This window comes from Peromyscus leucopus, chromosome 8b (genome assembly GCF_004664715.2).
Source record: "Peromyscus leucopus breed LL Stock chromosome 8b, UCI_PerLeu_2.1, whole genome shotgun sequence".
Taxonomy (NCBI): domain Eukaryota; kingdom Metazoa; phylum Chordata; class Mammalia; order Rodentia; family Cricetidae; genus Peromyscus; species Peromyscus leucopus.
This window is the reverse complement of record NC_051086.1, coordinates 89,349,691-89,377,608: the sequence shown is the minus strand read 5'-3', so window position 1 is coordinate 89,377,608 and position 27,918 is coordinate 89,349,691. Positions and strand designations below refer to the sequence as shown.

Here is a 27,918-nt window from a genome sequence, read left to right as displayed (position 1 = left end):
TTAGTACTGGCAGCCGCTTTAAGCCAAAGGCCTTGGCACCTCCTGTAGCCACCCCTGGCTGTCTTGGACAAAACCCAGATCCCGCTGGGAGAGGAGGCCCCAGCAGCCTTCACTCTAGCCTGCCCCTCTCCTCACAGGCCTGGGGAATAAAGTGAGGAAGTACACTTTTTCTTTATTTTTAAAAATAGTTACTCTTCTGCCCTCTCCAGGGCTCTTCTGTGACTCACGTTACAAACCCACTGCCCGGTGTCCCCCCGGGGTTCATCTGCTCCCTGCCTGCCTGAGACGGGAAGGAAAGGGAAACCAGGAAAGCTGAAGGAGAGGAGGCTCTTGGGTCCCACTCACGTCCTGAAAGGAGGCGATGTGCACTGCTGTGCTCTTTTCAGGGAAGGAGGCGAAGATGGCCTCGCCGGAGGGCAGAGGGACAGGTGTCCTTCTCCTCAAGTTGCTGAAGACCAGGGTGACCAGGGTAGCTAGAATTACCTCAAGGCCCTGGGGTTGGAAGCTCCTGAAGTCCAGTGGGTCACTGGACGAGACGCGGATCGTGGTCCTATCTCTCACTGAGGGACTAAACAGCTCTCAGCACCCAGGTATGCCAGCACCTGGTGACCAGGACGGGTGGCATGTGAGGGGCTCTGTGCCACGACGCCAGCCCCCACTGATCCTAGGGTAAGTCAGGGAGACCCTCAAGAGTTCTCAATGCAGATGTGAACAAAGAGCGTGGCGGGGGACAGCGAGGCTCCATCCTCGGAAAGCAGGTGGATGTGGCGGTACCCTGTGGGGAAGGCAGCCGGAAGTCAGAGGCTGGAGCCCCTCCTGCCGCCCCCTCCTCACTCCCACCACCTACCTTGCTTCAGGCTGTTGAGAGGCAGTGTAAACTGGCCCACAAAGTCATTGGGGGAGGTGGCGTCATAGTCCTCCACCACGAACCTGACCAGCACCAGCTCGGGGACCCGGAGTTGGAACTGCAGTGTCTGCTTCCAGCAGGGGTTGAAACCTAGGGGACAGGCGTGGCGGTTGGGGTCCACTGGCCCCAGGGGCTGCCCGCCCTCCCAAGCAGCTGACTCACCATTGTTGAGCACGTAGTCAGTCTCCTTGTGGGCACAGTCTGCGGGCACCCCATGGATCTCCACGCGCACTAGAGGATCCACAATGGAACTGGGCTTCTCTGCCTTCAGCTTGGGCAGCTGTTGGGCTGTGAGCACCTAGAGGAGGGAGGAAGGGCAGGTTCTGCCTGGCGCCCCCCGTGGGGCCGTACCCCCCCTTGCCCCTCTGGAACTCGAAGCCCTTGTCTTCTCTCCGGTACCAATGCAGGCGCGCGCGCGTGTGGGCTGCCTCATGCCAGGCCCGTTCCTGGCCTCCCTCGTCCCGTCTTCCCCTCAGACTGGTGCCTCCCCCGAGCTAGCCTTAACCTGAGGTGGAGGTGTGGACCCAGGCTGCCGACCTGGACGGTTAGAGTAGTTCTGGGGGGTCCTGGACACTCGGGGTCAAAGGTGGTGTCCAGTCGCCGCAGGTAAGCAGGTTTGAGAACGTAGCCACACTGCCCATTGATGAGGAAGCGCCCGGTGTTGAGGTCCATCTCGTAGCCAGGAGTCTGAAAGTTCAGAGCCACTGTGGAGTAGAGGAGATGGTTGAACAGAGGAGGGTGGTGACGCTCTTCTCAGTGCAGATTCAGGGTCAACCAGGCTGGTCAGAGGGTCCAGGGTCCAGCCCTCTAGTTACTAATGCTCTGTCCCTCGCGGGACCCACTGAGGAGGGACCATGCATTCACCTTCACCTTTCTGCACTTCTTTATTTATTTTATTTATTTATTTATTTATTTTTTTGGTTTTTCGAGACAGGGTTTCTCTGTGTAGCTTTGCGCCTTTCCTGGAACTCACTTGGTAGCCCAGGCTGGCCTTGAACTCACAGAGATCCACCTAGCTCTGCCTCCCGAGTGCTGGGACTAAAGTGCGCCACCACCGCCCGGCCTTCCTGCACTTCTTTAAGGGTAGCAAAGTGGGGCTGAGGTGGGGTGTGCTGGCAGAGCCTCCTGGGTCAGAGCCCAGGCTTGAAAAACCTGAGATTTGAGGTTGCCACACACACACCTCCAAAGAGAACATGATCTTCTCCTTTAGCCGGGCGCAGTGTCTCCCAGAGCCCATCTTTCTCAGTATTGACTTAGCAGAACTGTCGTGTGTGTGTGTGTTAAAGGCACACAGAAATAAAGGGTTTGAATTCCTTTCTTGCTAGTTTTGTTTTTTTTAATACAGTCTCACAACATAACCTACGTTAGCCTAAATGACTTCTGTAACCAAGCTGGCCTTGAATTCATAATTTTCTTGCCTCAGCTTCCTGAGTGCTGGGATTATAGGTATGAGATACCACATCCGGCTCATTTTTTTTTTATTTCTACTCTCCTAAAGATGTAATTTGTGGGAGCTGAGGAGACCGCTCAGGGAATTAAGGGCTTCCTCTATAAGCATGAAGCCCTGAGATTGGATCCCCAGAACCCACGTAAGGCTGCGAGTAGCAGTGTGTATGTCTGAGCTCAGTGTTGTACGGGCAGAGGCAGGTGGATTCTGGGGGGCTCTCATAACCAGTCTAGCTGAAAGGGCAAACTCTAGGTATAGTGAAAGGCCTTGTCTGAAAAACTAAAGTGGGGGAGGCTAGAGAGATGGCTTTTAGCCTAGGGCAGAGGACCTGAGTTCAGTTCCCAGAACCCATATGGTGTCTTTCCAGCTCCAGAGGACTTGATGCCCTCTCTGGCCTCCACAGGCATGTATGTGATGGAGATGCTTACATGTGAACACTCATACACATAAAAATCTTTTAAAAAGAGAGAGAGAGAGCTATACAGATACCCAATGCTGATCTCTAGCCCACATACATGCACACACATGAACAAGAGCACACACATGCATGCACTCATGGGAACATATAAAAATGAGTAAGTTTCTTTTAGGTGTTTTGAGACTCATGTAACCCAGCCTGGCCTCAAACACACTGAGTAGCCAAGGGCCAAGGATGACCATGAACTACGGCCCCTCCTGTCTTCTACCTCCCAAGTACTAGGATCACAGGCATGTACCTCACACAGAAATGTGACTTTTGGCTAGGCATTGTGGTACATGCCTTTAATCTCAGCACCCAGAAGGCAGGGGCAGGTGGACCTCTGTGAAGCCAGTCTGGGCTCCAGGACAGTAAGAGACCTTGTCTCAAAAAAAGGAAAAGGTAAGAAAAATCTAAGTTGCTGAGTTTGGTGTGCACACCTTTAATCCCAGCCCTGTGGCGGCCAGTCATAGCTGTATGGTGAGACCTTGTCTCAAAAAACGAAATGTAACTACTTTCACATTGCCAAAAACAAAGGAACCTGCATTTCAGACAGACCTTTAAACACCAATGCATTTTCCGCCTTCTAGAAAGCTGTGTGGGCTACTCACTGGCTGAAGTGCCCCGCCCCGCCCAGACTCCCCAGTCCATAGCCCCGCCCAGAATCCCCTGTCCATAGCCCCGCCCAGAATCCCCTGTCCATAGCCCCGCCCAGAATCCCCAGTCCATAGCCCCGCCCAGAATCCCCTGTCCATAGCCCCGCCCAGAATCCCCTGTTCATAGCCCCGCCCAGAATCCCCAGTCCATAGCCCCGCCCAGAATCCCCTGTCCATAGCCCCGCCCAGAATCCCCAGTCCATAGCCCCGCCCAGACTCCCCAGTCCATAGCCCCGCCCAGACTCCCCTGTTCATAGCCCCGCTCACCCAACTGACAGCCTGAGTTCCACATCTCTTGGGGGTTGTAGTTGGCCGAGTTCACCCGCAGCCCCATTGGGTACACTCTGGTCAGGTGCTGAGTGTTGTGCCTGACAAAGCTGTTCCCTAGGGCAGAGTTGGGACCAGGACTGTGACAGAACCCAGGCTTCTGTGCCTGGCCCAGTTCCAGGGCCTATAGCCACCCCCCTTCACCCCAGCTCCTCCCTCCCTTCTGACCTAGGGTGAAAAGGGACAGAAGAGGTTGCTAAGGACCAGAGAGAGGCAGGGACACCAGGCAGCCACACAGCTTGACGCTTGCATTACCAATGCCCACACTCCTGACTCCCTACCCTGAACACCTGGCCCTAGGCTGCCAGTCCATGTCACTCACCCTGCCCACGCCCCCACGCCTCTGGGCCTTCGTCTAACCTGTTCCTCCTATTTAGGGTCCTTTCCCCTTCTGCTTCCTCCTTCCTCCACAGTGACAAGTGACAAGTCTTCTCAGGCATGGTGTGCTCCAGGAAGCCTCCCTGATCTCATACCTCCAGGCTCTGCCAGCCCCTGCCACTAGCCTGACTGGTGAGCCAATTTCTTGACCACCACTAGGTGGTGAGTGTGGTGAAGAGAGCCCCAAGCCTCTCCCGGTGTGGCTTCTCCACCACACTTAACCTGGAGCCATCTTTATCTTAGCCGTCTTTCCCTGGCCCTCCTGGTGTCCTTAGGTCCCCTTAAAGCCCCCATCAATCTTCAGAACAACGTCAGGATCCTCATCCAGCCCCCAGAGCCTGCAGGGTTCCATGCCTTCCTGTCCCCAGAATCCCAGTGTCTGGTTCCTACCTGCCTCCCGGGTAAACTTCCTGGCCTTGCGCTCACCGACGGAGCCGACCTGGCAAGGCTGAGGTGGGCGAGGCCTGGGGTTCAGGGTCCGCAGGCGGCTGGCACAGCAATACACAACCAGTGCTGAGAGCTCTGGGGAGATCTGCTTGGCCTGGGAAACGAGCCTCGGTGGGGATCACCTGGCTCAAGGCCCTGCTCCCGCCTCCCTTGCCTTCCCAGCCTTCCCCCGCCCGCCCTCCGCCCTGCAGCGGGACCCAGGCTGCTGACCCAGGCGGCACACTCACTCGCCTCCTCTGCTCTGCAGCCTCCCAAGCCTCTTCTGTCTCCTCTTCCTCCTCCTCCTCATCTTCCCTGTCCGACAGCATTCGGCCATCCTCATTCCGAGCAGCTGGCAGCCTCTTCCCTTTCACCAAGACGCGGCCCTTCAGCTGCTGGAGAGGTCAAGGCAGACAGACGGACGGGTGAAGCCCCGGGGGCAGCCCCGACAGTCAGCCACCACCGACAGAGTGGCTGCTAGACAAGGGGGCAGGTGAGAGACAGGAGTGGTGCTTCTAACAGGAAAAAGTGGTCCCACCACAAGGCTATGGAGGGAAGGTGGCCAAAAAGGTGTCGTTTGTTAGAATGCCACACAGCAGCCCTGACACTGCTCAGAGGCAGCTTGGGATCTAAGGGAAGGAGCGCTCTTCCAGAAAGATCTTTGTGTTTGTTTGTTTTGCTTTGTTTTTGTTTTTTTCTTTTGAGACAGGGTTTCTCTGTGTAGCCTTGACTGTCCTGGATCTCACTCTGTAGACCAGGCTGGCCTAGAACTCACAGAGATCCACCTGCCTCTGCCTCCCAAGTGCTGAGATTAAAGCGTGTGTGCCACCACCATCCAGTCCAGAAAGACCTTTCATGGAGGAATGACTGCAGCATATATAATTGTGCTACTCTCTTGTGTAAGTTTTGTGTTTGTTTGTTTTTGAAACAGTCTTAATGTAGCTTAAGCTGGTCTAAAATTCACTATGTAGCCAAAGGTAACTTTGGCTTCCTGATCCTCCTGCCTCCACCTCCTGTGTGCTGAGATTATAGGCCTGTGTCACTATTCCTCATTTTTTTAGCCTCCATCTCTTGATCCTTCTGTCTCCTTAAAGACATGTCCCAGGCAACATGCTGATGTTACACTCATGGCCAGCTTGGACTAAAGAATACCAGCTAATCATGGCTGGGGATATAGCTCAGTTGTCCTCGTCTGTCATGCAGGAAGCCCTGGCTTCTCCCTCAGCACTATATAAACACACTCTTGTAACCCCAGCTCTGAGATAGAGGCAAGAGGATCAGAAGTTCAAGATCATCCTTGGTTACATAAAGAATTGGAGGCCGGGGTTGGGGACTTAGCTCAGTGGTAGAGCGCTTGCCTAGCAAGTGCAAGGCCCTGGGTTCGGTCCTCAGCTCCGGGGGAGAAAAAAAAAAAAAGAAAAGAGTTAGAGGCCAACCTGGCTTCTATGAAATCCTGGCTCAACAGTAAAACAACCAAACAAATAAATGAGAACATCTTTGTGTATACACAAAAACTGGAAGATGGTTACTTCTAATGAAACGGAGTGGGGTAAGTGTGAGAAGCACCCCCCCCCTTTCTTGTCAGTACTAGGGACTGAACCCAGGACCTCATGCACACTGGATAATTGTTGAATTGCTAAGCCTCATAGTCCTAGCCCAACTTAGCTGCAGTCCTAAGCAGGTGGCATCTGGCAAGAGCAGATGGCTAGGAAGGGAGATCTAGGGGGAAGAAATGTCAACTCAGGCCATGGAGGTGGAAGTGGCTGGGCCTACAGGTACCCTGTGAGAAGAGACACAGGCCAGGCCAGGCAGAGCAAGGCACAGAAGGCCCAGTAAGAGGATGGACTGGGTCCAGTCAGGGACAAGGCACAGAGGGTAGCCAGGAGGACAGTTGGGTGGCAGATGTCAGCTTAGATGAGCAGGAAAAGGTCCTGGCAGAAAGAAGTGAGGGGTCCTGAACCAGAGGGGCGGCATGAGTGAGCCAGGGGTGGAACCCCATCAGACCGACCCACCTCCCAAGCTGCGGGTCTGGGGGCATCACCTCGGGAGACGGCAGCTCCTCGGGGTTCTGGGAATCCAAGGCCTTTGTCACCAGCATGTCTCCCAGGATGCTTCGAAGGTGGTGGGCCATGACAGCCTGCTGTTCCAGCCCACAGTGGTTCTCAAGGGATAGGATAACAGGATATGGGGACAACTGTCGGGGGCGGGGGGCAGGGAAGACAGGCCACAGTTCAGAATCACCCTCTGCTGGCCCCTGTCCTACCCAGTATCCAGCTCTTTCAAGACAGGCAGGCAAAGGCAGGGCGGCGGAAAACCCACCCTAAGGGACCAAGTCTGTAAGACATGGGGCATACTGGCACCAAGATATGTGTGGCAGGGCCAGCGGTCAGATCGGGGGTCTCTGGTAAAGACTGGAGTGGTTGGGGGCCGAGGGCAGCTGCACCAATGGCTTCTTTATACGTGTTCATTCAGGGTTAGCGGCATGGACCATGCAGTGGTGTCGCAGAGGCCACCGTTTGTTGTGGACCCTGATGCTTGCCAAGCGTACGCAGGAACCCCACTGCTGAACCTGACCTGTGCTCTCAGAAGCCATGGCTCAGTTCTCCTCCCCTAAGTCCCAAGGTTCTCTGTGGGAAACTTGGTGGTGTCCATACATTTGTTAGGGGCGAGGATGGGAGGAGGGAGCACTCAATTCGGCTTTACTTTACCCTCCGGTCCTGTTATTCCCACAGCACTTGGTGAATGAACGATGCTCTGGTAAGGGCATCTGGCTATGGGAGGGGTAAGGGATCACCAGGAAGGTCCCAGCGCCTTACCGTGAAAGCATGGTCACGCACGGCTTGGATCACATCTCGGAAGAGGATCTTGGAGGTGAGGGCGCGCCCGTGATAGATGATGGGTTCCCCGCCTTGTCCCTCCCAGCAGTCAAGTTCCACACAGCGGCATCCCTGGGCAAAGGCCCTGCAGGTGACAGACAGATGGATGGGCAGAGCGTGGGTATGCCACTGCCGCAGGGCGGTGGCAGGCTTGGCCAGGAAATGCAGAGCGGAGCCCCATGCTCTCACCCCCCACACACACCATGGTACCTAACGTAGGCCTCGGTGCTGCTGGGCCCTCCGATCTGCGAGTCCGTCAGGTAGGTGTTGTGAGAGGAGGAGATGAAGTAGTGGGCAAGGGGCTGGCCCATGTCCTGGAACACACACGTGTGGGCCACGTTCAGGGCAGCCCCCTCAGGCGACAACAGATACATGATGAAGCCATCCAGCGTCATCAGCTCATGCTGCTTGGCTACAGGGAAGAGAAGGGAGAGGGTGGGGCCACCTGGGGGTGGGGCCACCTGGGGGCGGGGCCACCTGTCCAGCTTCAAACAGCACCCTGGCTCACTTAGCTTAGAACAGCTAGGCGGCCGATTGACGGCATGCACCATGCCATCTAATCTTCCACAGAACCCCGAGGGGCAGACGTATTACAATGCCATTTTTACAAGCAGAGGTGCGGAGCCTGGAAGAGGAGAGGGGGCCTGCCTGGGACAGACAGGCAGTGCCGGCAGAGCTGCCTGGGACGGAGGCTGAATTGTGTTCCCTTACCTGTCTCATTGAGCTCGTAGGTCTGGATAAGCTGCTGGGCACAGGCCAGGGTGGCACTGTCCTCTCCCTGGTCTTGCAGGAACTCCAGCAGCTCAGAGGCGCTCAGCACATGGTCCTCACCCGAGTACCGGTGGAAAATGGCCTCCAGTTCGGGGCGTTTCAGCAGCCTCCGCAGGAATGCCTCAATCTCAGGCCCCTCCAGACGCTCGTTGTTGGAATGGTCACACTCCTGGGGGATGGGGAGGTGGGGCTCAGAGGAGGGGACACTCTTGGGAACCTGGCCCTAACTGACACACTCCATGAGCTTAGCAGCTGCAAACGCAGCAACCCCTACTTCCCAAGACTCCAGGTCCTGAAGCCCACACCCCTGAGTGAACGCCAGGGATACAGAGTCTTGGGGTTCACACCTGTCCATGTGCACCGTGACCTACCCCAAGGATCAAGAACAGGAACAAAAATGGCAGCCTTGGGAGGCAGGACTTGTGCCTCAGGACCCCTCCCCGGGTCCTTACTGTCCTCCTAAGACACCTAGTCAGTGAGCAGAAGTGAATGGAAGGAGTTCTCGGAGCAGCCAGGCGGTTCCCTCGTCTTTGCAGGGCACGGGCTGGTCACACTCAGCATCCATACATGTCTCTGCCATGCCACCCAATCAATGCACAGATGTAGTCACCTGTGCACCCCAGAGCTCCCACACAGGCACAAGGGGGGAGGGGAGGGTCCTGCACTGTGGAGACTCAGGGGTGTTTGCCTGCGGTCCCACGTGCAAGCCATGCAGTCACGTGTACAAGTGGTGCCCTGCAGCCTGAGAGACAGGAAAACGACTCTGCTGGGCAGTCTGGAGGGCTCTGGAGGTGGCACCCTACTCCAAGCTCTGCCTAGAGGTGCCATATAGACAGCTCTGGTCCTCTGGCTTCAGGGAATGAGGAAGGCTTTTTATGTGTCTGAAGATAGGGTCATACTTTGTAGCCTTCACTGGCCTGGAACTTGCTATGTAGATAAGACTGACCTCAAACTCACAGAGATCTGCCTGCCTCTGCCTACAGTGCTAGGATTAAAAGTGCACACCACCACACCTGGCTGGAAAAGCCTAATTAACTAGGCTCAGGGGTTGCCTTTCTGTAGGGATAAGTGGCTCCCTCCCTACAAAAAAAAAAAAGCGCGAGATGTACGTGAGTCTGATGGTGTCTATCAGAAAACCCAGCTATTCCAGAGGCTGAGACAGGAGGATCACAAGTTCAAGGCCAGCCTGAACTACATAGTGAGCTCCTGTCTAAAAACAACCACAAAAAAACCTGGACAGAGCCGGGTGGCAGTGGCGCATGCCTTTAATCCCAGCACTTGGGAGGCAGAGCCAGGTGGATCTCTGTGAGTTCGAGGCCATCCTGGTCTACGGAGCGAGATCCAGAATGGGCACCAAAACTACACAGAAAAACCCTGTTTAGAAAAACAAAAAACAAACAACAGCAACAACAACAAAAAAACCTGGAGAGAGTTAATGTTTCAGATTCCAGAGGAGTGGGGACGGGGTGGGGAGGACAGGGCGGGAGGGGAGAGGCGCTGAGTTCACCTTGAAGAGGCGGTAGGCATACATGTCATTCATGTCCACGTTGACCATCCTAAGCAGACTCTTGATCTCCTTGAAGCTCATCTTACTGTCCTGGTCAGAGTCGGCCCGGTGCAGGTAGGAATGGATCCAGGTGTGTGTGCTCAGGAAATACCAGCGATAGACTAGGCCCCTTGCCCAGCGTTAATGGGTGATCGGTACCTGGTCTGGGGGTCCCCAGAATTAGGGACTGTACTTCCCTGTGTGTGTGTGTGTGTGTGTGTGTGTGTGTGTAGGGGGTCCCAAGGGCACTAGGGCAATGTCTTCACGGGGCCCATTTCCCCAAATGAGGAGGTCCTTACTGTTTCATCCCTGGAATGGGGGTGGTGCCTTTCCCCACTAAGGGCTCAGGTCAGGCCAGGGTGAGGCTCCATCCCCATTCCAGAGCACCGGGAACTGTCTTCGCCGGTGCTCCTTAGGCCAGGCCAGGCCCTCCCTCCTCCCAGCCCGGCAGGATATTGGTCTAGCCGCTCCCGCTGGCTCATGGCATCCAGGCGCGCCCGCAGCTTGGCCAGGCCTCGTACCCAGCGCTGCGCCTCCTCCGCGGTGGGCGCCGCCAGGTCCAGGTTCTTGCGGCGGCCCTTGAAGGCGATGGTGAGGCAGCGCGCAGGCGCGTAGGCGCCCCCGAAGCGCCGCAGGCCCTCCGACTGGTGGCCCTCCCGGACAGCCTCGATGTGCTGCACGAAGACTATGATCCAGGCAGGGTCAGATGTGTCGGCCACGGCGCCCGCCCGCCGCTGTCCCCACCGCCCTGCCCCGCGCCACCCCTGCCCCACTCACAGATGTGCTGCGAAGGCGCGTGCGGGACGCGCCGCTGGAACCACACGCTCAGGCCGTCCTCCTGCAGCCGGTACAGCCGCTCCTTGTGCCACGTGCGTGAGCGGATCTTGAGGAGCCGGGAGCCCCGCAGCATGGCTTGGACATCCTCATCCTCCGTCAGGCCTGCAGGGAAATCGGGGGCGTTTGGGCCTGGCCCTGCAAGGTAGCATCTGTGTGCAGCCATCCCTTGCGCTGGCCCCCAGCTGGTGGAGGATGGGGGAAATGGGAAGCTCTGCCCCTGCACCCTCTCATTGTAAGAAGCCGCATCACCACCGTCACCTGCTTGAAGCTTTGCAGCTCCAAACACCTCTTCCAGGCTGGCCAGCAGGAGGTTTCTGTGGTCCCCAAGCCTGGGATTCGGGTCTCTCTGAAGATTACCCTTTTTGCCAGCCACCTCCACCGAAAGCTCAAGGGCTGGTGAAATGGCTCAGGGTGTAAAGATGTTTGCCCTGCAAGCCTAGCAGCCCCAAGGTCCCTGAGACCTTCCTACATGGTGGAAGTAGAGGACTGACTCCAGCCAGTTGTCCTCGGAGTACGCGCCCGCATAGCTCTCTCTCTGTCTCTGTCTCTGTCTCTGTCTCTGTCTCTGTCTCTCTCTCTCTCTCTCACACACACACACACACACACACACACACACAAAACTTTAAACAATGTTAAAGCCTCAAAGCTCAGAACTGACCACCAACAACCTTTTCCTTGGTGGGAAACTTGCAGCCATCAGGAAGTCGTCCCACTGCTATCTAGCCCAAATCTTGCTGCAAACCCAGGCTCCTCGCCTCTACCTTCCCAAGGTCACTGGACCTCCAGAGCATCAGGTCAAGGACGCCAGGAGTCCTGTGTGGCTCATCTCCAGTCTCCCGGGCCACTGCATTGCAGGGTCCTTCTTTCTCTTCCTGTTTCCTCAAGCACCCTGGGCAGTGGGAGGTTAAGAGGAGAGCAGAATTTACATTCAGGGCACTGTGGGATAAAGTTCCTACCTTGTCACCTCCCAGTTACACCACCCTGGTGGCACTAACCTGAGACTGCTCTAAGCCTATGTTCTCCAGGAGAAAAATGGAGACTCACGAATGCCTGATGCACAATCCAACACTCCCGGGTTACTACAGCCTGCCCACCCCTGCCCTGCAGGGTCCAACACTCCCGGGTTGGGTTACTACAGCCTGCCCACCCCTGCCCTGCAGGGTTCAGCCCATGCCAGCTCAAAGCCTGGAGCCTGTGCTGAGACATCTCCACAGGGGAAGACACCAAAGGGTCACCAGCTGGGACGGCTGGAGAAGAGGGAACTTTAGAGAGCCCACGCCCTTCAGCTGGAGGGGACAGCCAGGAGTGGAGGAAGGCCCAGAGTTTCCAGAGGCCAGGAATCTGTGTCTGGATGGGAAGTGACCACATTTTTTAATGTTGGCAACTAAATCAAATTGAAAAAGCAAAAAACTAAAACCACTGTGAGGCAAACAACAGTATGCCTCCCTCCTCCCTCCCTTTTCTTTTATTTGTTTTGGTTTTTTGAGACAGGGTTTCTCTGTGTAGCCCTGGCTGTTCTGGAACTTGCTGTGTAGACCAGGCTGCCCTCGAACTCAGAGATCCGCCTGCCTCTGCCTCCCGGGATTAAATGCGTGCACCACCACACATAACTTTATCTTATTTATGTGTGTGTGTGTGTGTGTGTGTGTGTGTGTGTGTGTGTGTGCACATGTGAGTACAGGTGCTGGAGGGGTCCAGAAGAGGACATTGGTCCCCTGGAGCTGGAAGTACAGTTAAGTCACCTTGCACAGTCACTGGGACTTGAACTTGAGTCCTTTGTGATAGCAGTCGGTGCTCTTCACCACTGAGCTAACTCTCCAGCTGCAACACCTCTGTGCTAGTTCTGTTTTCTTGGAGACAGGGTCTCCTCCGTAGTCCAGGCTGCCTTGAATTTCACTAGGTAGCCCACGATGGCCTCAAATTATGTCAATCCTCCTGCCTCAGCTTCTGGAGTGCTGGCATTACAGGGGTGAGCAACATGACCCAAACCTTATGTCTTAGGACTCCAAGGCTCCTGCTTGCTCAACTCTGACCTGAGTCTGCCCCCCGCCCCCCACCCCACTGACTTGGTAGCAGGGCCTCTCCTGCTTTTCTTCCTCTTGTAGCTGATTTCAAGGACAAGCTCAGCTACCACCTCCTCCAGGAAGCCTTCAAGCCTCCAAGGCACAAAGAACGCTTTTAGTTCAAGCCCTGCTTGTGTTACAGAGCGAGTTCTAGGCTGGCCTGAGCTATAGAATGAGACTCTCTTTTAAAAAAAATAAATAAAAGGGCGGGGCGGTGGTGGAGCACACCTTTAATCCCAGCACTCGGGAGGCAGAGGCAGGCGGATCTCTGTGAGTTCAAGGCCAGCCTAGTCTACAGAATGAGATCCAGGACAATCACTAAAACTACACAGAGAAACCTTGTCTCAAAAAATCCAAAATTAATTAATTAATTAAAGGGGACAACAGCTCGGTGGTGACGAGCACTCACTGATTCCCCCGAAGACCCCGCTGGGTTCCCAGCACCCCCTTAGGGCAGCCCTGGGCTCCTAACTCCAGCTCCAAAGGGACTGAGGCATTTGTGTCATGAACACTCACACATAATTAATAAATAAAGTAAATCTTAGAAACAAACAAGGAGCAGGCGGTGGTGGCGCACTCCTTTAATCCCAGCGCTCAGGAGGCAGAAGCAGGCGGATCTCTGTGAGTTCGAGGCCAGCCTGGTCTATTTGTCAAATTCCAAGCCATCTGTACCTACAAAATGAGACCCTGTTTAAAAAAAAAGAAAAAGAAGGAAGAGGAATGAAAAAAATAAAAAAGGTGTGTCCAACCTCTAAACCCCAAATCCCCAAATCCCAACACTTGGGGCGTCAAGGCAAGAGGAATGTGAGTTCCAACCAACAACAGAAAAACCCAGTAAGGGCGGGCGATGGCTCAGCTGTAAAAACATTTTCCGCACAAGCATGAGGAACTGAGTTCCGATTCCCAGAACCCACATGAAAGCTGGACATGGCCCCACGGGCCTGTAATCTCAGTGCCCTGGGAGGTGGAGAGAGATCGCTCGGCTTCTTGGCCACCAGCCAGGCTCCAGGTCCTGAGAGATAACCTGTCTCAAAGAGTGATAGAGGACACACAACCCTCCCCTCTGGCTCTGTGTGTGTGTGTGCATGCGTGTGTGTGTGTGTGTGTGTGTGTGTGTGTGTGTGTGTACCATCACCACCACCACTCAGGAGACTTTAATAGACCCAAGGGTAGAATGAACTCTTATCTACCAGAGCCTGGCTCCAACTAGTATTTATGGAAAGACTCCAAAGCAGATGGACGGGCTAAGTGCTTTGAATGCTCGGCAGCCCTGCCCTATCTTTCCTGAGTTCAGAGCCGACGCCTTGGGGTCTGGGTTCTCAGCGCTGGCTGGGTATTGAATTCTCCTGGAGCCAGAGATGCCCGTTCAGCGGGCATGGGCTGGCACGTGGGCATCTGCATTTTAAAATTGCACTTTTAGGGCTTTCTGGCAGATGCGTGATCATATGTGCAGAAGTGCTTACGTGTGTGCCAGTGTGCGTGCACAGGCTAAGCAGCCAGCCCCAAAGGTCTTCCTGGCTCTGCCTCCTCAGTGCTGGGATTTAGGGGTGTGCCGCCACACCTACCTTTCTATGTGGGTTTCGGGGACTGAACTCAGCCTTCGCGCTCGCGAGGCAAGCACTTTATTGATCCAGCCCCCAAATTTACCTTACAGATTGAGGGCGATCATGACCGAAAATCAGGTTCTCAGGGGCAGGCGCCGCTCAAGGCCTTCCGTCAGAGTCCCCTTTCGTGCCCCTGGCCTGCCCTGTTTCCGTACAGCTAGGCCAAGGGAGCCCCAGACTCACCCCCTCCTATCATATTCACCCAGGCACTCGGAATTATCTGATCCAGAGAAAGAACAAAGTGAGCGTGGGGCATTGGGGGGGGGGCAGTGGTGCCACCAGGCCTGGGACCAAAGCTAGCCGGGCTCACCCTTCCTTCACCCCCTCAGCCTGGAAAGGTTCCTCAGCTGAGGTCACCTCCCCTAGCTGGGCCAGTCCTGCTATGCCAAGCCCGTAGGGGGTGGGGAGGGGGCTGGTGAATGACTAAGCCCGGAAATGGAGGGTGAGTCACAGTGGACCTGCTTTGTCCCCAGCCTTCTGCAGACAGGCCACGGAGGTTGAGCCTGGCAGTCCTAAAGCCTGCTGGCCCCCACGGGAGCAGGTTTCCACGGTTTCCACGATGACAGCCCCTCCCCCCCCCGTCCTTACCCCCGGGATCTCTAGGGTCTGTTTGGAGGGAGGGGTATGGCAGGCTACCCACCCAAGTGGCATCGGCCTCCGACCACACTCACCCCTCAACCACACACCCATAGAAAAGTCAACCAGATCCAGGTGTGGTGGCTCACTCCAGAAACCTCAGCACTCGAGAGGATTAGGCACGAGGTGTGCCTAGTTTGAGGCCAGCCTAGGCTACAGACTGAGACCCTGTCCTAGCCAAAAAGACCCTCTCCCAACCAGAAAAAAAAAAAAAAAAAAACAAAGTCAAACAGAATACAGAGTGAGGGTCCATAACCAAGCTGGGCCCCAGGTGAGTACTCCTCAGCCATGAGCAGAGAGGGAGAGAGGGTCTTGGGGTATCAGCGGGGTCAACAAAGGTCAGGGGCAAGGCCAGCAGGAGGCCCAGACCCAGGGCAGTGATGGCTGCCTCTCCACCCAACCACTCGGGACCATTCATAAGCCCAACCGGGCCCGGTCCCACAGGTGTCCCATCCACTGTGCTCGGGTGCACACAGGCCTCCCCTCCCACATCCTACTGCGTCTGTGGGGTCCCACCTGACCCCGGGCTAGGGCCACAGCCTCTCTCCGCTGTGTGGGAAGGGCAGCGGTCATGAAATCACAGCAGGAAAAAACGAGGGTGGAGAGCCAGAGGTGGAAAGAACCCAAGAGTTCATCGGAGACGAACGGAGAAGCAGAGATGGATGAGATGCAAGGGAAGGCCAAGCTTTCAGGAGGCTGAGGCAGGGTTTACCAAGAGTTCAAGGGCTAACCTGGGCTACACAGTGAGACAATCGCTAAAATAACAACATCAACAAAAACAGCAATAAAAGTGAAATCTGTTACACCTGACAGGCACCATACCAAAGAAGTTGGGTCCCCCAGTGACACAGACCTTATGCCTGAACTCATTCGAGACATACAGAACCCTGCGCAGACACAGAAAGCAGATCAGAGGAAGGAGAAGTGGGGAGTGACCGCCTAATGGTTACACAGTGTCTCCGTGGGGCTGGAGAAAGCCTTCCACAGGTAACGATGACGGCCTCAAACTCGCAGCAATCCTCCTGTGCCAGCCTTTACGCGTTGGGATGGCAGGCGCGTGCTGCCCCTGGCTGGGCTGTATGTTAAGCAGCTGAATTATACTGAACATGAATTACTCTCTCGAGCTGCCGAGGCCGGGTCACACAGCGGCTAACCAGCCGGTGGAGGTGGACGGAACCGGGGGCCGGGGGAGTCTAAGCCCAAAAGGGCTGCCGTGGAGGAGGGAGCAAGAGTCGTTCGGCACTCTGGCCGTTGAGTAAATGAGGGAACAGGGACAGGCTCTGTGGAAGTGGCTGGGAGCCCAGGGGGAAGAGGTGGCGCCAGGGTTCCAGCGGCTCTACCCTCCTCAGGCCTATGGTGTCCATCTTTGTCCCTCTCCAAGCCAGGACCCAGTTGCCTCAGGCCCAGGGCAGCATTGTCATCTGGGACTCAGACGCCGTCCCTGAGCCTGCTGCTCGGCTGTTCCAAAGGGTTCATGCAGACAGAGGTGAGGAAAAGGTATACATGCATACCTGTACATCCACCCGGACCAGGGCCGTTGGCGGTGGGGGGCGGGGCCTATGCAATTCTGTCTGGGCAGCCAAGGTGGGAGGCAGGAGACTGCCTCCCACCAGCTAGACAGGGCTCCCAGACCCTATGACAAGACAGGGCACTGAAGCTCAGAGAGGGCAATGGTGAACAGTGGACACCCAAGGCAGGGGCTGGGTAGTGGGCAGAGGCCGGGGCAGGCTGGTGCAGACTGGCTGTAAGGTTGTGAGCGTTTAACAGAGGGTGTGTGCAGTGTAGGGTGTGAATATAATGGGGGAGGATTGTACCTGTGTGTTTGTCTAGACCTGTGGGTGGGGTGGGAGGAAGGTGGGTCCACCTGGGGACGAAAGCAGTGTGTGTGTGTGTGTGTGTGTGTGTGTGTGTGTGTGTGTGTACTACTGCACTGCACTCAGTCAGGAAGTGCACACAGGGCTCTGGCAGGAATGTGAGACATGCAGGAACAGGGCAGCCAACTGCTCCTGCCAACGTGTGTGAGAGGGGAGTGGGAGGCAGCTGCATTTCCATGAAGTGCTGGACTTTTCCACACAAAAGACACACGACACAACAGCCATGTTTCCAGTGACCTTCCTACCCTAATCCCTTAGCCAGCCCCATTGTCCCAGGTACCAAGGATGTCCCTGTTCCAGCTGGCCATCACACGGAGGCCAGTGTTATTCCATAACTTCCCTGGGAAAAAATCAAGAAAAGCAGGAAGTATAGGCAGGGCTTCCCCAGAGGCCTGTGGGCCAGGGAGTTCAGGGTGTGGTACCTTCTGGGCTTGGCTGGGCCAGAACAGGCACGAATGGGGTCAAGGGATGAGGAGGTGGGGAAGCTATAAAGCTGCCCTGCCCTCCCGGCCACCCAGTCCAGGTGCCTGCTACTTCTGAGGTCTCTGGAAGCCCCCCTCCTGCCATCAGGCCAGCCCCACTCACCCTGCAGGGAACATCCTGGACAGGCCATCGGGAAAGGCCCCTCACCCAGGAGTGCCCGTCAGATTGAGCAAGCAGGGAGGGTGTGAACCAGATCGTGCCTACTCAGCTCTCTGTACACTGAGAGGATTAGGGGTCTGGGCGGGGCGTGAAGGCACAGGCGCAGACAGGCTGGGGAGAGTGGGGTGGCTGAAGGAAAAATGGAGGCAATCCTTTACACGTGGGTTTAAGATAAACAACAAATACCTTTTTAGCATTAAGCATGTCCTGTGGGGCAGAGGATGCTGTTCAGTGCCTGTCCAGCATGCTCAAGGCCCTAGGTTCCATCCTCAGCACCAGACCAAGAAAAAATTAGACGTAACCATGGATTTATAATTTACATACACATTCTAGAGGTAGACAGATACATCTCTATGTCCAAGATTATTCACTGTCCACCCAACGTTCAAATTAAGCATCGAGCATTGGTGGCGCATGTCTTTTCTCCCAGCACGAGGAAGACAGAGGCAGGCAGATCTCTGCAAGTTTGAGGGCAGCCTGGTCTACACAGTGAGGTCCAGGACAGACAAGACTATACAGAGAAACCCTGTCTCGAAAAACCAAAACAACAACAACAGCAAAAACACCCAAAACCAAACCAAACCAAATCAATTTAGCATCCTATATTTCACTGGCAACCCTGGGAGTTCATCTCTGAGGAACAGCAGGCCCTTCCCAGATGAACATTTCTTTCATCTCTGTGTTTAGAGCCCAGACTCTGGACCATACTGCCTGGGTTCGAATCTCTCCATCCCTTTTAGTTTTTGGGTTTTTTTGTTTGTTTGTTTGTTTTTTGTTTGTTTGTTTGTTTTTGAGACAAAGTCTCGATACACAGCCCTTTGTGGTCTGGAACTCAGTATGTACACCACCAGGCTGGCCTCTCCGTCTCTCCAGGGCTGGGATCCCAGGCATGGATCACCACAGCTGGCTTTACTTCTGGCCTTGATCCCTCTCTGAGCCTGCTATCTCTTGGAGAAATGAAGCTCCTGGCACTATCTCATGGGACTGTGGACGCTAAATGAGATGATACACAGAGCACATGGCATGGTGATCTGGAGGTGTCGGTACTCATTAATTATGATAATAAAGTGTGTCATTGGAACCTTGACTGAGGGTGGCAGGCAGCCAGGGTTTCTTAATGGCTGCCTGGCAAGGGGCTTGACCCTGCCGTCTCCTGTCTCTCTGTCACTGAGGAGGACACATGCTCCAGGAATGACTGAGAGATAGGCAGGATGAAGTCTGCGGCAAGCTCAGTGGACAGTAACGTTCAGGCCCAGCCCGGCGGCCCTGCAAATGGCTCCCACTCAGATTCTCTCCTCCCCTGCGCTTGGCCTAGTTCCCTACGGTGGCTCCACAGGCCTTTTCCTCCCTCGGGTCCCCTGAGATACTCCTGCTCCAGTTCCTTGACCTGAAATAAGATCTGTTTTCTCTTAGCCTGATCGGGGGTGATGGGGGTCATCTCGGGAGGGGTGGATGGGGATGGGAGTTACCTTGGTGACAGGCCTAGGCTTTAGCCATCTGGGGACCATGGGGCTGGGCCCTAGGCCCATTGGGTTTGTTTCTGCCTTGGGGGAAGTGACATTCCCTACACACTGGGATTCCTTTCTCTGTGGTCACTCAGCAATCACTCAGCGGGACAGAACCAGCCAGTAGTGGCAGGAAGGGCACAGATGACATTCTGATAGGTACATAGTTCCACGATGAACTAGCCAGAGCTCCGGTGCAGGTGCAGCCATGCTCAGCTGACTCCTGCCCAACTGCTCTCCTGTAATTACGTGTCTGCAAGTCTCTTCCTAGCACATTATGTGCCTCTGGGCCAAGCCTCGGTCACCCTCCTTTGCGGCCTCAGCCCCTGGCCTAGCGCTGTGGCCATTGATGGGGCTCAGCAAATGGGCACAGGAGCAAAGGAGAGCTGGTGTGTGATAGCTTCCTCTCTGTCTCCAGCCACATCCATAACCCCTAGGGGCCAATGTCTCAGGCTGCTTCTCCTGACAGCTCTGTCCTGCCTCGGTGGCAGGTCACCTCACACGGCCAACCCCTAACCATGAGGTCACAGAATAGTGCCACCTCTAACCAGAGACTCCTGATTTCATAGGGAGTCATCCCAGTCATATTGGTGGCTCTGGATCCTCCTCCCCACGCCACTGCCGCCTGAGTCCCAATACCCCTTCCCAAGCTACTCCTCTGCCTCCTTCCAACCAGTCCCCCCCCCCCCCCGTTTGGACCACCCTCCTGTCCATCCACTCCTCTAACTCAGTTACGGTTCCTGCAGGTGGCCTTTCTGGGACCCCTTACTGCCATCTAAACAAAGCGAGGGACCCCAAGGGGTCCTTCTGCCTCTCTCCCATCCATACGAGCATCCTTTAAGTTCTGGGGTTCAGTGGGGTCCCCCCTGTTTTCCCAGCATCGCGATCTACTCCCCCTTCCTCAAGGCCCATCTTCTGACCCCTTCCTTCCCTTTGTCGTTTAGCTCTCTGAGGGCAGGACTGTGACTGGCCTGTCTGCTGTTGGGTCCGTAAATACTGACCTCTTGAATGACCTCACGGAGGGCAGGGTAAAGAGCTGCCTTAGGCATAGTGCTCAGAGTGGCTTCCAATACATTCAGGTGGAATGAGGAAGAGGAGGGGACAGCTGTGAAGGGAAGCCCAGGCTGGCATTCGGGACCCCCAAATTCTGTCTTGAGGGTGGCAGTTCCAACAAAGCTCTTCAGTTTCCAGCACTTTACAGTTTATAAAGCGCTTTCCCTTGTTCCCCTTGTTCGAGCCCCGTGAGTCCCATCTTGCCCCGACTGTGAGAGTGTCAGTTGTGATAGTACACAGTCTGAGTGCCCTAGACAAAATTCTTTGATGTCTGAGTCAGTTTCCTCCTCCATGAAATGGGGATTAGGCCACCTGCCTCAGGAGGGTGAGTCTGACGCACCTGCAAACCAGCACAGTCCTGAGCTGACTCTGGGACTCCTTGACAACCAGTGACTTCACTACTTCTGGAACCTGGACTGTCTCACACCATCCCCAGTCATGCCAGGACTTTGTGGCTGCTCCTGGCAGAGAGGACCTGAGGGTTACAGGGCCGGCTTGGGAGTCTGGAGTCTTCCTGAGGCTTTACATCTGTAACCAGCTCCTCAGGGTCAAGAACAGCAGGTCTGTGAGATGCCCGTAGACCTCAGGTAGCACTAGAGGGGGGGGGGGGGGAGTGCATTCCAAGTTTTTAATGTATGTATTTTTTTTTTTTGAGACAGGGGTCTCATATCCCAGGTTGGGATATATGTATTAATTACTGTGTAGTGGAGAATGACCTTGAACTTCTGATCCACTTACCCCCACCTCTCCAGTACTGGGGGATTACCAACAGTAAGTTGATGAGCTGTTAGGAATGTGATACTGGGGATCGAACCTACAACTAGGCAAGCACTCTACCATTTGAGCTACATCCCCAACCTAACTCCAAGATTTTATCTCTCGCTCCTGCGACCCTATCCATGCCCCTATCCCCAATTCTCACTTCAGCACGGCCCGGCGGGCGCCTCCTGATGAGACTGTAAGGGTATCCAGGCCTTCTGGTACAGCCTGGGACTGTGGTGACCCCAGGTGTGACCCCCAACTGATGCTCTAGGTCAGGTCCTCCCTAGCGCCACGCACCCTGGGAAGCCAGTTGGCCTGTACTCCCGCTCCTTCCAGGTTGTCCCTAGACACCGTTCGTGCCCACCCGGACCCATCCTTGAGTGTCACTGACCCATCTTCTTCAGTGCCCGCAGCCCAGGCCTCTTGGTGCCGCTGTCCGGTGACGCGGGCGAGGGCGGGAGCGCGAGGGGCGTTGCGACCTGGGCGGCCACCCGCGGTTCCTCGGGAGAGCGACGGCTCCTTCTCCAGCTGCCGCACAGCATGGTCCAAGGGGGGCCGGAGCTGGCCCGGGTCTGTGCGCGAGGATGGGGCAACCGGCACACGGCTCGCGCCCAGCCCGCGCCCGGCGCGCGGTCCCGAGCGAAGAAACTTAGCGGCGCCGTGAGAGTCGGGAGGAGGAGGAGACCTCGGGAGGAGGGAGAGAGGGAGGGGCGAGGTGGAGGTGGGAGGAGCCAGGCCGAGAGTGGGCGGCGCGAGGTGCCTGCGGGACCCCAGGCCCGGAGCTCTTCGTCCCCGTGTCTGCGCGTTCGCCCCTGCTAGTGAGTCCGTCTTTCCGTTTCCCCAGAGGTCTCCGGATCTCCTCCCCACCAGTGGCCAGAGTCCCTGTGGGAGGGGACTGAGTACCCTAGGGGGAGAGGACTGTCCACCCGCACAGACACTTCTTTCTGGGGACCCTGACTCCGTTTAGACCCAGGACCCTACTCCATCCACCTTTGCAGGGTCCCTTAGGGAGCCAGACAGGGGACAGGTCTACAGAGGCTCGTCCTGGGCTAAAGGGTCCTTGGGTTGGGGGGGAAAGCCCATAGAACCCCAGAACAGAGCTGCGCAGGGATCGGGGCGGGAGGCTGGGGCAGTGACGTCATGGATTAACCTCCCGGCTCCGAGCCCGTAGCCACCCCTTAGAGGTGGACGTCTCCAAGCTAACTGATCTGAAGGCTGAGGTGCGACTAAGTTTAGAGTCCCAGAAACTGGTTCTGGGGTTCAAAGCTTAAGAGGCTTGGTACACCGAAGCGTGCGACACTCCATCCTTGGTCAGGGGAGCTGCACCGCTCTCTGAGAAGGTGTTGGTGACGTCAGCCCGTGGAAAGCCTCCTTTTATGGGTGCCGGTGGCGTGTTAGATGTACACTTGTGAATGCGAAGGGTGGGATGTCCGGGTGGCCCTCGGGCACAAGCTTTGGGTAGGGGCAGAGAGCTGGCGCTTGGCAGCGGCCGACAGCCAGGCGTCCCCACGCTAAAAGGTGGGTTTCTCGGGTCCTAGAATCGCTGTCTACTTGCCCCGCTGTATTCTGTCCCCCTGTATCCGAGTCCTAGCAATTCCGTAGGCTAGCTTGAGTCTCCACCACCTCTGCGATCTGGAACTTTCTAATCGTCAAACCTTCGCCTCTGCTTTTGATCTTTGATTCCTTCCAGGAATGTTCTTTTTCGTTATTTTTCTGGTTTATTCTTGGTTTTTCCAAAACTCAGCTCCAGTGTCCCTTCTGCGGAACGCTGGGCTCCAGGACTCGCTTCTATTGCCAGCGTAGACGTGTTCCAAGAGCATCAGCCGACCAACTCCCGTGAGTGTCCACCAGGGGGCGCGAGGACTCGGCGACCATTCGGTGTGTCCACCGGGAGGCGCTGCAGCCCGCCGCTGGCCGTCGGGCTGCGCGGAGTGCGACCCACAAGTTAGCCCCTCCTGAATGGGAGCGGCAGGGCGAAACTATTTGCATAGTCTTGAAAGAGCCTTTCTGACTGGTTAGGGTGTGGAAGCCGAATGTGAAACGGTGCCTCTCATTGGCTTCACTTTAGTCTCGCTTGGCGTCCCGCCCTATTCCTGCCCCTCTGGATCCAGAGGTCAATCGGAAACCCCTGGTTAGTGGTGAGAAGAGGACCCCGGTGTCCCGGCAGTGGGCGCCCGAGGGTGAGTGGGGGGGCCGGGGCGCAGGGAGCCAGGGTGGGATGTTCGTCCCACCCTGACTCCTCCTCGCTCGCTGATTCGCCCGTTCAGGAACTGGAAATGGGCAGCCTCGAGGGGTGCATCTGGGGACGTGAATGGCTCTGAGACCCTTGCCACCTGCCTTTCCTCCCAGCCATGGCCGCGCTGGTGGTCCTCGCCATTGACGCTGGGTCCATTGACGCTGCCTTGAGGTAGGAGAAGGACCCTCCTCAGCACAACTTCTGGCCTCCTGGGGTAGCGCTCGGGGCTTGGGACTTAGTTTGCCTCTCTGGGAACTGGACCAGTGGCTCACAGTGCCACCGTGGACCGTGAGGCCCACTGACACTCACTCTTGCAGAGCGGCTCCAAAGTAGGACTCCAGAGTCTGGAGCAGCATGGGCACTGAGAAGGAAGAGCCCGACTGCCAGAAACAGTTCCAGGCAGCGTCAGCGTCATTCAGAACCTGCCTAAGAATGGTGAGGCCGCAGGGATTGGCATTTGGGGGTTCAGGATGGTTAGGCAGGCTCCGACCCCCACCCCAAATGGAACCGGGCCTGAACCCTGCAATGTTTACAGACAAGTTCCTCCCTAGGCTTTGGTGGGGTTCCTCTCTGCTTCCGGTTCTGGATGCCAAGGGTGGGATCCGTGGCCACCTCTGCCCTCCCAAGGTGCAGCCTTTATTTGTCCTCTCAGAACTGGGGCTGATGAGGTACCCTCTACCTCCCAACCCTCGCTCAGGCTCTTACCGCCCCTCCTATGAAGAGATGCTGCGATTCTACAGCTACTACAAGCAGGCTACCATGGGGCCCTGCTTGGTTCCCCGGCCTGGGTTCTGGGACCCCATCGGACGTTACAAGTGGTGAGCCCCCCTCCCCCGGGTAAGAATGCCTCGGCTGCCATCCAGCTTCTCACAGCCCTCTCTCTGCCTCCTAGGGATGCCTGGAACAGCCTGGGCAAGATGAGCAGGAGGGACGCCATGTCTGCCTACATCTCTGAGATGAAGCTGGTTGCACAAAAGGTAGGGCGGGCGGGCTGTGGAGCTCGGTCCCTGAGGGCGGCCTGCTCCTCGCTCTTCTAGGGGTGTGCTTCCGTGTTTCCTGTCTGTCCCTTGATGTCCTTTTGGAAATCATCTTTCTGTTACCCTTCCTCCCAATCCTGTCTGACCCTGGCGGGTACTAAGTGGAGGTGCATGACAATAAGGGGAAAGTAAGGGGAGAGGCTGGGCCCCAGGGGAATGGGGTGGGGATGGGAAGGGCCCGCCTGCCTGTCCCATTAGAAACCTTTCTGCACAGGTGATCGACACAGTGCCCCTGGGCGAGGTGGCAGAGGATATGTTTGGTTGTTTCGAGCCCCTGTACCAGGTGATCCCTGACATGCCGAGGCCCCCAGACACCTTCCTGAGAAGGGCCACAGGTCAGATCTCCAGGATGGGAGCCCTGAAAACACAGAGTGAACTGTCTCAGGTGTAGGCTGGCGGGTGGCTGCTGTGGGGCAGTAGGAGCGAAGGGCCACAGGTGTGGCATCTGTGAGGACCTCAGTCAGTGCCCCTGTTGGGCTAGTTACCAGCGTGACTAATGGGGACAAGGGACTTGATCTCCCTGGAAGATGACAGCCCCTTCCCTGCCCCCTCTGAGGACTGTGGTGTCTTGACAGGTTGGAAAGAGCCAGTGCTGCAGAGAGCCGATCAGACCGCTCCAGAGCCTTCTTGCCTCCCCAAGGAGCCAGTACCTCCTCCAAGCCCAGGTTAGTGTTGGGCAGGAGAGACCCAGAGCCAGACCGAGGCCGGGAAGGGACACCTCCAGGAGGGGAGAAGCTCGATGCCACACTGCCCCCTTTATAGCATATACGTCCAGGGACACTGAGACTTCCTGTGCTCTCCGAGGCCAAGGGGAGGCTCCGAGACTGTTGTCAGGGTCGTTCCCGCTGTGGCAAGAACTCTAGGTCCCCTAGGAAGGGCTTCGTACTCAGCTGCCTGCCCTCCCCTCCCTCTGGAGCCGGAACCCCAACCCCAGTGCAGCTGCACTTGGCAAGAGCCTTTCCTTTCCCCTCCCCCAGAGTCCCCGCCACCCCGGGACTTGGAGCTGGAGGTTTTCTGTGACTCCCTGGAGCAGCTAGAGCCAGAGTTGGTGAGACCGTCTCTCTTGTCCCCTGTTCCCGCTGTGCCAGAGCCGCCCCGCCTCCCCCCTGAGACCTGGGACTCATCTCAGCAGGCTTGGGCAGAGCAGAGGGGAGCAGCTGGCAGAGAGCTGGACACCAGAGGCAGCCCTGAGCCCCCCAGTGAGAAAGGTGAACTCTCTACCCCGCCCATAGCCCTGGTACCCCAAGCCTTCCCTGGGTTGCTTTCTTAGGACAAAGGTGAAAGTCCCGTGGGCCCACTGGGAGCAGCCTGGGAGGGCTACCCGACAGCCAAATGCCTGCCCAGGAGAGCAAAATCCCTGTCCCCCTCCCCCCACCCCCCCCCTCCCCACCCCGCTCTTCCCGAGGTGGCTGGCCTCTGACCCTCAGCAAAGGCAAGCTTACAGACGCAGGTGCATGGCATTGGGAAGTTGTCCTCTCTCTGTGTCTCCCTTTTGGAATTCTCAGAGGACGACAGTGAGTTCTGTCTGCTTTATCTCTGTTAGAACTTCCTGTGTGCTAAATTGTTTATTCCCCTGAGCAGACTAGGTGCCTGAGGAAGAGGACATCTCCCCCTAATTTTCAGGAGCTAAAACAAGGCTCGGAGAAGTGAATGTTTTGCCCAGAGTCACATAGCTAATCAGTGGCAAATGCTAGGATTGAGCTGCGTTCCAGCAGCCCATTACTCAGTCCTCTGAACGGATGGACCTTGTAAAGACCTCACTGGGGACAGGGACAGCACTCTTACACTTCTCTGGACCTGCCCCAGCTTGTGCAGATTGTCTCCTGAGCCCCCTTCCCTGTGTCTGTATGCTCCACAGAGGGGTTGGAAGGCAGCCTGATGGGGCCCCAGGAATTGGACAGATGGCTGGTAGGGACAGTCCGGGCCATGCAGGAAAGCATGAGGAATGTCCAGAGGAGACTGCAGAGCCTGGAGAGCAAGCCCCAGCCACGGGAGCAGGTGAGTGCCTGCCTCCTTCACTAAGAGATTGGGCGAGGGTGCCTCAGAACTCTCCTCTGGATTCCTCGGTCAGCTGTGAGGGGCTTTGGCCCCATGACTCCACCTGTCCGCTGCTCTGTGCCAAGAATGGGGCAGCTGCTATTCTGGTCAGGGAAGCCATCGATGGGTCGGGGGAGTGTGGGAAGAGCCCACTAGGAAAGAGGGACCCTGCTAGACAGTGGTGGCACACGCCTTTAATCCCAGCACTCGGAGGCAGAGGCAGGCAGATCTCTGTAAATTCGAGGCCAGCCTGGACTACCAAGTGAGTCCAGGAAAGGCGCAAAGCTACACAGAGAAACCCTGTCTCAAAAAACCAAAAAAAAAAAAAAAAAGGAAAGAGGGACCCTTCACTGATCACCCATCTCTGCCCAAGAAAAACCAAGCAGGGAGTCACTTCTCAGAGTTGGAAGGGCCACCAAGTGTCTGCTTTTTTCACTGGAGATGGGGTCACTGTGGGCCCTCAACTGGCACCCCTGTTCCTAGATTTGGGGTTTACCCCCAACAGTTCAGCTTCGCACCTTTCATCTCCCCGCACCCCACCTCATGCAGAACAGTTCAGAGCACAGTTATACTCCTATTCTTTTTTTTCAGAGACAGGGTTTCTCTGTGTAGTTTTGGTGCCTGTCCTGGATCTCGCTCTGTAGACCAGGCTGACCTTGAACTCACAGAGATCCGCCTGGCTCTGTCTCCCGAGTGCTGGGATTAAAGGTGTGTACCACCACTGCCCGGCTTACACTCCTATTCTAAGTATCCTTTTGTTGTGTTTTCATTTGTCTTGTGTGAGACAGGGACTCAAGCATATAACCTAGGCTGGTCAGGGACTCAGTATGTAGCCCAGGCTGCTCTTCTGGTAATCTGCCTGTCTCAGGCTTGGGCATGCTGGGATTACAGACATGAGCCACTCTGCCTGGGCGCCTGTTTTTGTTTGTGTTTTTGGTTGTTTTTTTTTTTTTTTTTTAACTTTTCTTTCTTTGTTATTTTTGTTGTTGTTGTTTTGCTTTTTATTTATTTATTTTTTATTTTTATTTTTTTGCTTTGCTTTTTTGGGTTTCTCTGTGTATCCCTGGCTGTCCTGGAACTAGCCCTGTAGACCAGGCTGGCCTCGAATTCACAGAGATCCTCCTGCCTCCACCCGCCGAGCGCTGGGATTAAAGGCGTGTGCCACCACCACCCAGCTGGCCTAAATGTTTTATATTTTTATTTTATTTTATTTTATTTCATTTTTTTTGAGACAGAGTTTCTCTGTGTAGCCCTGGCTGTCCTGAAACTCACTTTGTCGCCCAGGCTGGCCTCAAACTCACAGAGATCCACCTGCCTCTGCCTCCCAAGTGCTGGGATAAAGGAGTGTGCCACTCCCCCACCCCCCCAACCCCCACCCCCCTGCATAAATGTTTTTTAATCTAGACCAGTTCTTTGCCTTGCTGCTGATTTACTGATATCCTCTCATTCCCTTTCCCTCCTTCTTCCTCTCTCTCTCTCCCTTCTTCTCTCTGTCACACACACACACACACACACACACACACACACACACACACACACACATATGGCTTTTGTCTATTTGTGGCATGATCTTGCTATGTAGCCCAAAGGCTTAGAATTTACAATCCTCCTGCCTCAGCCTCCCAAAGCTGAGATTACAGGCCTTCCCCACCACTCCTGGCTTTATTTCCCTTTTGCAGAAGAGGAAATTGAGGCCTGAGGATTTCGCTTACCTGGGGGCACACAGCATAGGCGACCTTCACTGAACTGCTTTTGCAGTCCCCAGTACCTGTCGGTCTCCTCCAATGGGCTTTCTTGTTAGTGTTGTGATGGTTAATAGCCAGTGAGGAAGCACGGGGTGG

At 55.9% G+C, this 27,918-nt stretch overlaps 2 protein-coding genes across 2 annotated transcripts in view; one reads left to right on the top strand and one right to left on the bottom strand.

Annotated features, from left to right (window-relative positions):
* Positions 1–152: 152 nt before the first annotated feature.
* Positions 153–21,450, bottom strand: Plcd3 (phospholipase C delta 3). Its single transcript, XM_028882645.2, has 15 exons — positions 21,159–21,450; positions 10,569–10,730; positions 10,248–10,476; positions 9,753–9,882; positions 8,186–8,414; positions 7,685–7,886; positions 7,415–7,559; positions 6,640–6,792; positions 4,847–4,993; positions 4,563–4,713; positions 3,735–3,851; positions 1,445–1,611; positions 1,070–1,205; positions 848–997; positions 153–775 (listed from the first exon to the last, which is right to left on the bottom strand). The coding sequence occupies exons 1-15, from the start codon at positions 21,307–21,309 to the stop codon at positions 687–689; spliced, it is 2,358 nt and encodes a 785-aa protein (XP_028738478.1). The 5' UTR covers positions 21,310–21,450; the 3' UTR covers positions 153–686.
* Positions 21,451–21,486: 36 nt separating this feature from the next.
* Acbd4 (acyl-CoA binding domain containing 4) overlaps positions 21,487–27,918 on the top strand; it is an 11,442-nt gene continuing 5,010 nt past the window's right edge. The window contains 13 exon segments of the mRNA XM_028882647.2: positions 21,487–21,585; positions 22,512–22,603; positions 22,836–22,947; positions 23,035–23,174; positions 23,321–23,403; positions 23,406–23,438; positions 23,701–23,821; positions 23,896–23,980; positions 24,255–24,375; positions 24,616–24,705; positions 25,018–25,088; positions 25,173–25,248; positions 25,899–26,038. Of these exon segments, the coding sequence (XP_028738480.1) occupies positions 23,358–23,403; positions 23,406–23,438; positions 23,701–23,821; positions 23,896–23,980; positions 24,255–24,375; positions 24,616–24,705; positions 25,018–25,088; positions 25,173–25,248; positions 25,899–26,038 (783 nt within the window). The 5' untranslated portion in view covers positions 21,487–21,585; positions 22,512–22,603; positions 22,836–22,947; positions 23,035–23,174; positions 23,321–23,357.